At 27.2% G+C, this 15,055-nt stretch overlaps 1 protein-coding gene across 1 annotated transcript in view; it reads left to right on the top strand.

Annotated features, from left to right (window-relative positions):
- Window positions 1–15,055, top strand: part of LOC135927490 (ubiquitin-conjugating enzyme E2 R2-like) — a 39,380-nt gene that overhangs the window by 16,819 nt on the left and 7,506 nt on the right. The window contains exons 4-6 of the mRNA XM_065463496.1: window positions 10,327–10,424; window positions 10,492–10,626; window positions 13,055–13,303. Coding sequence (XP_065319568.1) covers window positions 10,327–10,424; window positions 10,492–10,626; window positions 13,055–13,303 — 482 coding nt within the window. The remainder of the gene's footprint in view (window positions 1–10,326; window positions 10,425–10,491; window positions 10,627–13,054; window positions 13,304–15,055) is intronic.

The raw sequence follows: 15,055 nt of genomic DNA, 5'->3' as shown, positions 1-15,055 counted from the left end.
TGTATCTCAATTGCTTATCTCTTAGACAATTAAAATTATCTGAAATATTTGCACATAACACATTTTTAGAGAGTATTATAGATTTTATTTATTATATAAAAATAAAAATACTTTAGCATATAGTATTGCATAAATTTTAAGTGTTAATACAAAAATTATATAAATGTTATAACTAAGAATTTATAGTAAATTTGGTCAATCGAATATTTAGTAAATGGTCGGTTTTAAGCTCGGCAATCGGTCAAATCAAATTATTTTCAAAAAATTTTTTAGGATAATGCTTAGCACGTAAATATACACGTATAAAACAAAAATTAAGATATTTTGATTTAAAACGCCAGCAATTCATTATTTAGTCATTGGGTGGGCTACGAGTCGGTTATCCGCCAAATAGCGATATTTTAAAAATATTTTTTGGGATTATGTTTTACACGTATTTATAGATATATAAAACGAAAATCAACATTTTTCAAATTGTATTACTAGTAAATTTGGTCAATCGAATATTTAGTAAATGGTCGGTTTTAAGCTCGGCAATCGGTCAAATCAAATTATTTTCAAAAAATTTTTTAGGATAATGCTTAGCACGTAAATATACACGTATAAAACAAAAATTAAGATATTTTGATTTAAAACGCCAGCAATTCATTATTTAGTCATTGGGTGGGCTACGAGTCGGTTATCCGCCAAATAGCGATATTTTAAAAATATTTTTTGGGATTATGTTTTACACGTATTTATAGATATATAAAACGAAAATCAACATTTTTCAAATTGTATTACTAGTAAATTTGGTCAATCGAATATTTAGTAAATGGTCGGTTTTAAGCTCGGCAATCGGTCAAATCAAATTATTTTCCAAAAATTTTTTTAGGATAATGCTTAGCACGTAAATATACACATATAAAACAAAAATTAAGATATTTTGATTTAATAACGCCAGCAATTCATTATTTAGTCATTGGGTGGGCTACGAGTCGGTTATCCGCCAAATAGCGATATTTTAAAAATATTTTTTGGGATTATGTTTTATACGTATTTATAGATACATAAAACGAAAATCAACATTTTTCAAATTGTATTACTAGTAAATTTGGTCAATCGAATATTTAGTAAATGGTCGGTTTTAAGCTCGGCAATCGGTCAAATCAAATTATTTTCAAAAAATTTTTTAGGATAATGCTTAGCACGTAAATATACACATATAAAACAAAAATTAAGATATTTTGATTTAAAACGCCAGCAATTCATTATTTAGTCATTGGGTGGGCTACGAGTCGGTTATCCGCCAAATAGCGATATTTTAAAAATATTTTTTGGGATTATGTTTTACACGTATTTATAGATATATAAAACGAAAATCAACATTTTTCAAATTGTATTACTAGTAAATTTGGTCAATCGAATATTTAGTAAATGGTCGGTTTTAAGCTCGGCAATCGGTCAAATCAAAATATTTTCAAAAAATTTTTTAGGATAATGCTTAGCACGTAAATATACACATATAAAACAAAAATTAAGAGATTTTGATAAATAACGCCAGCAATATTTACCTTAGAAAATTTCCATTATTTTACTATTCTAAACCTACTCATAGATTAAACATCAAAGAAACCTAAATTTTTTTTTAAATTTTTAGGTTTTTCATATGTATATATACCCAAATATAAAAAAAGCGATATCCAATCATCATTCCGGTTTCCTAAAATGATACTTACATATTTACGCATATAACGCCCACTTACGGATATATATTTGTTAATTTTTAAAATTGAAAAAAATTTATTTATGTTTTAATAAGCTATGAAAATATTTTTTTTATAATAATATTAACTCAAAATAAAATTATATATTATATGATATTTAATTAGTATCCTTCATTTAATAAAAAAATAATTTAAGTATATTTTAAAAAAAGTTTTAAAAATTTTCATTAAATAAAATATACATAATAAAATTTTGATTGATTATGATTAATTGCTTTTTAGCAATTCATTTTAGCAATTCAGTATTTAGTCATACCCCATTTTAAATTGAAATAATTTAAAGAACCAAAAAATCTTGCTATTGTTACAAATTTTAAATAACAATGGGAGAGAGAGACAGGGGGAGGGATTGGTCATTTATTTTCTATTTTAATCATTATTTTTCGGATCTTTTCTCAATTTTTTTCTTCTCAATTTTCATTTAATTTTTTTTAGTATAACCTATCAATAATTAATTTTGATAAATAAATTTATAAGTGAGTGCTCATGGCATATTATATTAATATGGGTGGAAATTTTATGTCCTCAAAAAATTTTCTGCAATTTAATATCAGCACCCATCCCCCCCCCCCCCCCCCCCAAAAACACAAAATCTTACGAAAAAATATTCGAAATAATATTATCATGTTAAATATTTGTATTTGTTTTTTCAATTAGGGGATCATATTATAATCATAGAAAACTACAAAAGCTAGGTCTGGAAAGCCAATACAGAACCGATAAAGCCCTAAGCTTCTTTTGTGGCACGAGGGACGGCTCAGCATTTGTTCCTTTATGTGATATGGGCAATGCAATGGCATTCCTGAGATCAGTTACTCCGACCAATGATAAAAATTACATCAATGGAGAGGGAGGTCACAAGAAGCAATTCTCAATCCCAGACACGTCGAATTGGGCCTCGATTTCCTCCAGAAACTTGGAACGTGAATGAGAGCACCCCATCTGATGAAGAACCCACAAATAATCAATGCGAAGGTTGGGATCATCATTTTTCATATCTGATTGGGAATAAACGCCCATCAATTTGGGTATTGATTAATAAAATGAAATGCGAGGTTGCTGCCGATGAAACCAAACTTGAACGATGGCGTGTAGGTAGTTGGACACCAAAACAAAATCGTAGAGTTATAATACCCAGATTCGGTTAAAGAAACTTTGCGAGGAATACCGTGTTAGGGTGCAAGGCCTTCCAGATTAGATTTTATGAGGGCGATTTTCGCCTTTATTTGATGTCGGCCGCTATAATTATTATTCTAAATTATTAAATTTGAATATACATAATGATTTTTCAATAAAATAAACAGATCTTATTGCAAATTTTGTCAAATTTAGTCTACTTAATATAGTAATTAAGGATGGATATTGTATTTATTACTATAGCAAATAATTTTTACGAAAATTAGTAATACATGGGTTATTTTACTTTGGTATTTTTTTATCTCAGTATACCAATTTGAACATCAGCATTTTTTATGGAGGGTATATGAGTAATCTTTAAGTAATGAATTGGGGCCTAAAAAAATTTATTATTAAATTATATTTCTATAATAATTTTTTCTAAAATACTAATTTGCCTATACTTTATTAAATCCAAATAAAAATATACCGATATTATTAGGCCCTAACAGGAGGTTTTTATTCCGAGGTTTTTTCGGGGGTTTTTTTCCGGGATTCGATATTTTATTATATGAAATTAAAAATAATATTGACATTATAGGGGAAATGTGCCATGAATGGCTATGTTTTTGCCTTTTTGAAAAAAATTATTAAAAGAGGAAAAGATTTGTTTTGACTTTTAAAGAAAACATGGTACGTCTGATCAATTGCGAGAAAAATTTTTTTTGAGGAAGAATTATGAAAATCGATTTTGCGAAAAAAGGTTTAATTACCCCCCCCCCCCCCCACCAAATTTATTCTTATATACTTTATATAAATAATAACAAATTCAGTATCGTTTTGTAATATTTTTTAATGAAAATACATGTTCGCATTTTTTAGGCGTGGCGATTAAGTGTGTGAACCCCGTGTCTTTTCCAGAGGCTCGTGATCAGAGCTGGTTTAGTCAATTTTTAGACCCAAATCACGGGTCTGGGGGTTACACAACTAACCAATTAACAAAACTTAATCTTTTTTTTTTATTTAAATAGTTTTCAAATCAAGAAATTTATTTATACGTGTAGATTTACAAATCAATCTCCTTACTTTCAAATTTAAATGGTTATGTAATTAAAAAGTGTGCTCTCCTCCTCGCCTAATAAGATAAACGGGCGTAGGCTAAAAGTCACCTCGTTTTAACAAAAAAGTTCAAAAATAACGATTATGACAACTGTCACTTTTCTGTGGTATCTTCACTAAAATTTTAATTTAACATGTTTACAATATATATATTTACCAGTTTTCTTTTAAAAAATTCAAAAAAGTTCAAAAATAACGATTATGACAATTGTCACTTTTCTATGGTATATCTTCACTGAAATTTTAATTTAACATTTTTACAATATATATTTTACCGATTTACTTTAAAAAAATTCCAAAAAAGTTCAAAAATAACGATTATGACAATTAGGACTTTCTATGGTATATCTTCACTGAAATTTTAATTTAACATATTTACAATATATATTTTTACCTATTTATTTTAAAAAAATTCAAAAAAGTTCAAAAATAACGATTATGATTGTCACTTTTCTATGGTATATCTTCACTGAAATTTTAATTTAACATTTTTACAATATATATTTTTACCGATTTACTTTAAAAAAATTCAAAAATAACGATTATGACAATTGTCACTTTTCTATGGTACATCTTCACTGAAATTTTAATTTAACATATTACAATATATATTTTTACCGATTTACTTTAAAAAAAGTTCAAAAAAACGATTATGACAATTGTCACTTTTCTATGGTATATATTCACTGAAATTTTAATTTAACATGTTTAGAATATATATTTTTACCGATTTACTTTAAAAAAATTCAAAAATAACGATTATGACAATTGTCACTTTTCTATGGTATATCTTCACTGAAATTTTAATTTAACATTTTTACAATATATATTTTTACCGATTTACTTTAAAAAAATTCAAAAATAACGATTATGACAATTGTCACTTTTCTATGGTACATCTTCACTGAAATTTTAATTTAACATATTACAATATATATTTTTACCGATTTACTTTAAAAAAAGTTCAAAAAAACGATTATGACAATTGTCACTTTTCTATGGTATATCTTCACTGAAATTTTAATTTAACATGTTTAGAATATATATTTTTACCGATTTACTTTAAAAAAATTCAAAAATAACGATTATGACAATTGTCACTTTTCTACGGTACATCTTCACTGAAATTTTAATTTAACATTTTTACAATATATATTTTTACCGATTTACTTAAAAAAAATTCAAAAAAGTTCCAAATAACGATTATAACAATTTTCACTTCTCTATGGTACATCTTCACTGAAATTTTAATTTAACATTTTTACAATATATATTTTTACCGATTTACTTTAAAAAAATTCCAAAAAGTTCAAAAATAACGATTATGACAATTGTCACTTTTCTACGGTACATCTTCACTGAAATTTTAATTTAACATTTTTACAATATATATTTTTACCGATTTACTTTAAAAAAAATTCAAAAAAACGATTTCAATTTCATTTTAGTATATTTACGATTTATTTAACAAAAATAATTTGACAATTTCACTTCTCTATGGTACATCTTCACTGAAATTTTAATTTAACATTTTTACAATATATATTTTTACCGATTTACTTTAAAAAAATTCCAAAAAGTTCAAAAATAACGATTATGACAATTGTCACTTTCTATGGTACATCTTCACTGAAATTTTAATTTAACATGTTTACAATATATATTTTTACCAATTTGCTTTAAAAAAATTCAAAAAACTTTAAAAATAACGATTATGACAATTGGCACAATGGTACATCTTCACTGAATTTTTAATTAAACGTATTTACAGCCAATATTTTTACTTATTTGCGTCGAAAAATTTGAAAACTTTGGAAATATCGATTATGACAATTGTCACTTATTTAGGGGAAATCTTCACTGAAATTTTAATTTAACATATTTACAATCTATATTTTTACCCATTAGCGTCAAAAATAAACTAATATGTTTTAAAATACAGATTATCATATTTGTCATTTTTACAAAGAAACATCATCATTGAATTTATAATTTAACATTTAATATAATTATATTTTTACCCTTTTGTACCAAAAATTTCAAAAATGTTAAAAAATATCATGACAATTGTCACATTAAAATATTATAAGACGATCATGTAAAATAACATAAAAATTTAATATAAAAATTTATAAATTATTTAAACTAGTTCTTTTAATATACTAAAAAAAATAGATAATTTTACAAAAAATGATAAAAATAAACACATAAAAGATTTCAACTAAAAGATTAATAATTCACAAAATAATTAATTAAAAAAGAAGATTTTAAATTCTTATCAATTCACATTTTGCTTAAATTTTTTGCATGAAAACCACAAATTAATTGTAACAAAAATAATATTATACAATACCTATTCGAAATATTCGTCCTCTAGTCGACTTGAGTTCATGACTCGAGTTGACTGGAGTTCACGATTCGAGTCGACTTGAGTTCACGACTTCAGTGAGTCTACTAATTAGACTAACGACTCAGACTCTGAGTCAGTGTCGGGTGAACTCGACTTTTTAACAACACTACTTTAGAAAGTATATCATCTCTCATTGTTTCTCTTTCAATTTCGCTTGCATTTAAAGGTGTTTCTCCCACCTGTATTTGATCTAGCGCTTCTTCTTTTGATATTGGAGTACCCTTTAGGGGTAATCTAGATAGCATGTCAGCATTTGCTTTTGTCTACTACTTTTGACTCTATTTCATATTGATAACCGGCTAATAATAAAGCCCACCTTTGTAATCGGGCAGTTGATGTTGTGGGTATATCTTTTCTTGGATGAAATAAAACCATTAATGGCTTGTGATCTGTTTGTAATGTGAATTTTTTTCCATATATAAATTCTTTGAATTTGGTAACCCCGAATATGATGGCAAGTGCTTCTCTTTCAATTTGGCTATAATTTTTTTCAGCTGCATTTAGTGTTCTTGAGGCGAATGCAATTGGTCTCTCCTTACCCCCTTCTATATGTGATATTACTGCCCCAATTCCTATAGATGATGCATCTGTTGCTAATATAATGGGTAATTTTGGATCATAATATTGTAATATTGGAGTACTACTTATTTCTTGCTTTATTTTTTTATACGCATCTTTGCATTCATTAGTCCATTTCCAAACAACTACTTTTTCTAATAATTTGTATAATGGTTTGGCTTTGGCTGCAAAATTCGAAATAAATTTTGAATAGTATGTTGCTGACTCTAGAAATGACTGTAATTGTTTCAAATTTGTTGGTTCTGGTACATTTTTTACTGCCTCAGTATTTTTTTCGGTAGTTGTAATTCCGTTTTTTGAAATATTGTGTCCTAAGTATTCGACATTTTGTTTGAAAAAATTACATTTTTCTATTTTTAGCTTGATTCCATTTTCATCTAGACATTTTAGTACTTTTTTTAAATTTGTTTCGTGTTTCTCTCTATTTTTCCCGGTTATTATAATATCATCTAAATAACAAGCTACTCCTTCAAAACCTTTTAATAAATTCTCGATGGCTCGTTGAAATATTGCTGGAGAAGACGATATATTAAAAGGTAGTCTTGTATATTTAAATAATCATCTATGCGTATTGATTACAAGATATTTTTGAGACTCTTCCTGAAAATAGGCATCTGAGAGATCCAATATTGAAAATTCCTCTCCTTTTCCCAAATTGGCTAATAAATCTTGGATTCTTGGTATTGGATATGAATCAATATTAATATTTTGATTTATAGTTCTTTTAAAATCCCCGCAAATTCTTAATGTTTTATCTTTCTTTTGAACAATTACTATGGGTGATGCATAAAGTGAATGATTAATTTTCTCTAGTACTCCTATTTTTTGCAATTTATCTAAATCTTCTTCAACTTTATCTTTTAATGTGTATGGTACGGGACGTGATTTACAGAAAATTGGTTTCTCGTTTTTCATATATATTTGTACCTTATAATCTTTCAAGCAGCCTAATTCTTTGGTAAATAATTGAGGAAATTCATTTTGTATATTAATATTATTTATTTGTCCTTTCAGGTAATTCAGTCATTTTGGGAAATTTAATTATTTAATTTCTTCCAATTAGATTTTTGGTATATCCTTTTGTAATTATGAGAGGTAGTTCTAATGTTCGCCCTTTATATTGTACTTTTGCTACAGTTTGACCTAATAGTGGTATATTGGTTCCTGTATAACTTAAGTTTTAACATGCAATTTGTTAATTCAGGATGATTAAGTGTATTTTTCCAATCTATTTCGTTAATTATACTGACTCCAGCTCCAGTATCCAATTCCATTCTTATATCGCTGTTGTTTATTTTGACATCCACCCTAAATTCTGGATTATATTCGTTTGTTTTATTATTAATAAAATTCACTATTTCTTTTCTACAGACTCGAGCAATGTGCCCAATTTTGTTGCATTTATAACAAGTGGCATTCTTGAAAAAACAATTTTCCCTTCTGTGGTTTCCGCCGCAGGAGTAGCATGGATTTGGTTTTTTGTAGCTCGCATTATAATTATTATATGATTTTAATTGTTTATCATTATCATTAGTATTATATGATTTTGTTTGTTTATCATTATCATTATTAACTTTTTTAATTTTATTTATATTATCATTATGTTCCTCTTCTAAATGATCGATTTTAGTTTCATCATTTTGTATTAATTTTGTATTTTTTATTGCTGTTTCTACTGCAGTAGCTATCTGAATAGCTTTATTTATGTCTATATCGTCTTTGGATAGTAATCTTTCTAAAATTTTTGGATTTTTTATTCAGAATATAAATTTATCTCTTAATGCAGTATTTAAATATTCCCCAAAATCACAAGTCGTTGCTAATTTTCTTAGATTTTGTATATAGTCTATTAGTTTTTCATCATTTTGTTGATTATATTGATAAAAATTATATTTCTACTATTATTTTAGGTTTAGGATGAAAATGCTTGATTAAAATATTATGTATTTATAATACCTCTTTGTTTCCCGCACATAAATTTACCAGTATTTTGTACGTATCACACCCTATTGTTGTTAATAACAGAGATTTTTCTTGTGATGATGTTAAACTTGGTTGTGTGTTTTTAAATTCTTGAAATAAGTTGTACCAATCTTTGTAACACAGGTTTGAATCCGTTAGACTTTTTATAGACTGCGCCATTTTTGTAATGTATTTTAATAGTAAACGAGTTTTTCTTATCCTTTTATTTTGTAATTAAAAAATCCAAATCAGCCTTTATTTTTCAAATTAATTTCGAAATATATAATAATAATAAAAATAAACATTTTACAAAAAATAACAAAAAACAACAATTTAATACACATCAATGACGGTATTTTACTTTGGAATGGCAGATTAATCATTCCGTACTCACTTCAAAAAAGAGTTTTGCATATATTGCATACGGGACATCCGGGTATTATAACAATGAAATCCATTACGAGACATTATATATGGTGAGAAAAATTAGATAAAGATGTCGAAAAACTAGTAAAGTGTTCTTCACTTAACAAAACGATTGGTACAATAAAAAAAGAAATATTGTTATTGATCTTTTAATTAATTATGATTTTTCTTTAGTTTGTAACAAAAATTTTTAATTTCCTTAATCCACCCGCCCATTGTTTAAATTTCGCAACCCACCCGCCCGCCCGCCCTAAGTTTCAAATTTTTTTTAACTCGCCCGTTCGCCTGCCCATTCTCAAAAATTTTTTTTGCCCGCCCACTTAGATGGGCGGGTGTGGGTGGGTGGGCCGAAACTCCGCCCAATGCAGACCTCTAGTTTGTGGATTATATATTAAAATAAATTTTAATATTTCTAAATTATCATATTTCATCCTTTTTTTGCAACTATTTTATTATGACACTCAAAAACTACCAATGTAAGAGCTTTATCTTTCATATACAATGTAAATAAATGTTTTTTATACTTTATCGCATTATTAGAGTTACCTAGTCTCCAACACTCTAAACCAATGGCGCTGAAGCCCCTTATGATAAAATAAGAATAATTAAATTATAAAATATATACTATGTATGTTGACTAAGAAGGTACCCCCGAGATTTCAATGACACTTTTGATTCCTACACTTATGTGTTAGAAGGTCCTGTCTTAGCCTTTATTTATTATAGATCTTTAACCCCACTTTCGAAATTGAGTTAGGATTTAGACCTAATCTTCGGGGGTTCTCTTCAACCCTTTACATTAAAAAAATTAATTGTAATTATATTTTTTTTATTCAAATATAGTTAATGTTGTTTATATAGTGATAACCAAATAGCTTCTTTTAAACACTTTACTGCAAAATTTATAGAATATTTATAAATAAATTTTAATCTACGTGATATATACAGAATGGTGACTTATGCATATCAATTTTACATCCACCCGTTTCAGATCCGCAAAGTGGGGAAGATCCTTCTGAGAGATGGAATCCTACGCAAAACGTTAGGTAAAAAAAATAAAGAAATTTATTTAAGCAAGCATATATTTTTATACTCTTAATTATTATTCGTTAGAACGATTTTATTGAGCGTAATTTCTCTCCTCAACGAACCTAACACATTCTCTCCGGCCAACGTTGACGCTTCTGTTATGTACAGAAGGTGGAAGGAATCCAAAGGTGTCGATAAAGAATACGAAAATATTATTAGGTAAAAAAAAGGAGGGTTTCTTTTAAAAAATAAAACTGTTGAGATCAAGGATATAAATATATTTGATAATACTTAAAAGAAAAGCATATTAAATTTATATACATTACATATACATCGTATTAGAATATACACTAAGTTCTTTAAATAATTCGAATTCATGATCTAGCTCGCACATCGTTGCTGGACCATCATAAGAATACTAGTCGCCGCAACTACAAAATTTTTAATTTTATCATATTATTTCATGAGTTTATGATTGATATAAATTAACTACTAAATTTTGGAGGAGCTTTTTGGGGGTAATTTTTAGTGATTCTTAATTAAAAATATTTTGCTAAATTTAATCCTGAGTTGTTAAAGTAGCGCGCTTACTTTTTTGGTAGCTATAGCTAATAGCGGCTACTTTTTTTGTAATTATTTAATTTTTTAGCGCGCTACTTTTTTTGAAAGTAGCTAAGTAGTCGCTACTTATAAAAAATAGGTAAGTATAAACATGAAAATTTAAATATAATATCATAATTAATTATAATTTTTATGATTTATTATTTAATTTTGAAATTGAAATATATTTTCAATTTGTAATTTATATTTTCATTTGTATTATAAACCTAAATCATGTGTTAATATTTAAAATGTCATCGCATCGCCTATGGATATCCAAATCGTTGAAAGTGATTCAGACAATGATATTAATGAAATGGAAGATACCAGGGAAGAAATGCTCTAAATAGCTATAATACAAATTTGAAATTTCCCATTCCCTAGATTTGAATTTTTTTTAAAATAAACATATAATTCAAAACTGGCTTCAAATTTATTTGTTTATAACCTCAAGAAAACCTAAAGGTAAATTGTCATTTTTACATTCTCATAATCTATTTTTAAGACTGTTCATGAGTTTTAAGGAAATGGAGAAACATCTAAATAATTTTGGTATAGGCGACTACATCCAAAAATACTAATTCAATTCAAACCAAAAATTAATAATGATGACAAAATTTCTCAGAAATTGGCTGATAAAGTTATTCTTGATTTTATAATTTATACAGTTCAGCCAATGTCCTTGGTTGATAATCCATCATTTACCATGATGATTAAAACTATCCCCTCAACGATTTTATGCCGCCAGACACTAATGAATAAAATAGCAGATAAATTTAAAATGATGAAAGATGCTCTAATAGTAGAGTTATCAGAGATATCATATATATGTACCACGGGAGATAGTTGGACACATAACAGAAGGTAAAAACTTATTTATATTTATAAATTGATCTGATTAAATATTTTTGAGCTTATTTGGGAATCACAATCACAGGCCATTGGCGACCCTAGGACTTTAAAAAGAAGATCTGTGGCATTAGCCCTCAAAATGATAATAGGATGCCAGACATACGATGTACTTGCAAATAAAATTATTGATAATCGATCTTATATTAAAAATATGTATATAAGATTAAATACGCCCTTACCCTCTAGTGTCGAGAGATTATTTAGTAAGACAAAACTTATACTTTCTGATCGTCGCTCTAGACTTGGGGATGATAATATTGAAATGATTTTATTATTAAAATGTATCAAATTACATCATAAATATTTATTTTTATTACATAAATTTTTTTATAATTAAAACTAACTATATTTTAATATTTATAAATGTTGATTTTTATATATTTACTATACTAATAACATTATAAGCAAAAAATAAAAAATTTGTTTGTAAATTTTTTTTATAAAAAGTAGCTTAAAAAGTAGCTAAAGCTACTTTTAAAAAATAGTAGCTAATAGCGAGCTACTTTTTTTGACAAATAGCGATAGCGGTAGCGCGATACTTTTAAAAAGCGTTTAACAACTCTGATTTAATCGTAATATGAAAAATATTATCTCAAAATGAATATGGATATATCAACCAGTTTAATATCTGAGTTTTACAATTTGTAAATTTTTAATTGGTATCCTACTTTGTACCTATTCCTTATTGTGAGTTATTAATTTTACAGTTAATAAATGGCATCCTTCTTGCCCACCCTGAAACATATTTTTCAGGTCTATAAAGTTTTTTAATTGTTCAACCGATCTCGCCACATTTTTATCAAGATTTGATCAAGCCCGAACTCAATTTTTATGTCTACGAAAAAAATAAGTTATGGAAATTTTAACAATTTATTTAGTTCTCAAGAAAGGCTGGAAGATTATAAGCTCTCGAGAAAATAAGAAATATAGCTTTGCCCTATGGTCCAGACCTAGAAAGCTTTTGTTCGAGTCTGGTTCGGTCCTTATGACGATTATGAAATCAATGTTAGGCAGCATCATCTGATTCAGGCACATCTGCTTCAAGACTACTAATAAAGATACATTAGATTAAGAATTAAATTAAAATAGAATCTATGTTAATTTGATATAATTTACATATATATGCCGTATAAAGACACCAAGTAAACGCCACAAAATCGGAAGCCGAAAAGGATAACGTAGTTGTTCCCTTGACACAAGAAGAATGGTGTATGAAAATTAAACCAAAAATTCGTCACCATGGTGAATTTTCTTCATCTCATTTTTCGCACACATCTATCATCTCCGTGTCAGCTGATGGGAATCCTAATTCCAGCCCTTTACCGCCACCCCCACTCTATATGTCCAGCCTGGACCATGCGGATTTTTACATTGATGATGATGGGTAAAATATTATTTTATTTTTTTCTCTAATCATTGGTATCTTTTTCCTAATATATGTGTTTCTTTTTATGTTTTTTATTTTTTGATATTCAGTAGTGTTATTAAATAATCGAGTTCATTCGACTCTGACTTGGTAGTCGTTAGTCGACTAACTTAGTTCAGAACTCGAGTCATGAACTCGGGGATAAGTAGTTCATAATTACCTTTAATTAACAGATTACTAAAATTTTTATTTTCGTTTTTTTTAGATAAAATTAATGTGGGAAGACTCTCCTAGCTAATTTGTTAGTTTTACCCCCATTTTCCGTATAATCCGTTTTTCGATAAAAATCTTGATTTTTAATGTGAACTCTAGCAGTATTGTTAAATAGCTCGATTTTTAAACACGGCTAACTCAATATTTTATCCAAAAAATATTATGCAAGCCTCGAGATTTTACTCACAGAAGGTAAGAAAGGTTTGACCATCTAAAACGAAATCTCAAGGCTTGCATATTTTTTTTTGGCTAAAATATTGGGATAGTCGTTTTTAAAAATCGAGCCTTTTAACAACACTACTAGCAGTTTAATTAAACATTAAAATCAGATAAAAATATCTAAATAATTTAGATTTAAAATCCTTTAATTAACCAATCATTTTGCTTTTCCCAAATGTACAAATTATAAAAAAATACTTAAAATACAAGCTTTTACAACAAAACCTGTAAAATTTTTGCTTCACTCTTCTTCTTTATCGTTTATTGGCGGTTTTCCAGGATTACCCGGGTGACCTAGTATCCCCTCTGATCCCTTTTCTGCACTTTTTGCAGTTTTGGGCGTCGTTAATTGTAAGAATTGTTTTCATGTCATCCGTTATCTCTTTCATCCACGTCTTCGTTGGTCTTGATCCTATTACCTCCATCGAAGTGCATCTCTTAACCCTTCACTACAAAGGTAGGGTAAATACGACCCCACAACTTTTATAATCTTTAATGACCTAGAAGATATTTCGACTTGGTTTTTTCAGTAGTTTAATATTTTGTAACAAGGAATACAACTTCCAAATTTCATGATTATTGATTTGATAGTTTTTGAGATATATGCAATTTGTTGAGCTTGGGGTAAAATATACTCCACCTATGTAATCACGTAATTTTTTTTTAAAATCCAATTTTTTTTGTTACTAATTATGTTTATGTATGTCAGGTTAATAAATATAATTGGAAAAAATATAATTATTTTTGTTTGATTGATATATATGACTCTAAATTTAAAAATATTGTATTATTTATTTTTTCGGTGGATTAAAAAATCATAAATTTAACATATGATTTTTAATTTGAATTATTCTAGTGAAAGTAATTCATTTATATATATTTTATATAACAATTACATATGTGAAATAGATTGTGAATCAAGTGATGATGATTATTTATTAGATAGCAATCACAATTCAGAAACTGAGTAAGATGATACAGAGAGTGATAAAGAGGGAAAAGAAAATAATAATTATTTTTATAGTTTAATATTCTAGTATTATATAATTTATATTATAAATTTAGGTAAAGATGGCCTGACTAAATGGAGTAAGGCATGTTTTCCCCAAAAAAGAACCAGATCTCTTAACATTATTTCTAGCTTGCCAGGTGTAAAATCAAATGTAAAAAAAGCAACTTCACTATTAGAATGCTATAAATTATTTATTACACCAAATATTACAAATCTGATAATAAAATACACAAATCAAAAAATACAATATCATAATTCAAAAATTC

This window comes from Gordionus sp. m RMFG-2023, chromosome 3, assembly GCF_954871325.1.
Source record: "Gordionus sp. m RMFG-2023 chromosome 3, tfGorSpeb1-WG-v2, whole genome shotgun sequence".
NCBI classification, from domain to species: domain Eukaryota; kingdom Metazoa; phylum Nematomorpha; class Gordioida; order Chordodea; family Parachordodidae; genus Gordionus; species Gordionus sp. m RMFG-2023.
The sequence above is the reverse complement of the archived record's forward strand: the minus strand, read 5'-3'. Positions and strand labels throughout refer to the sequence as shown.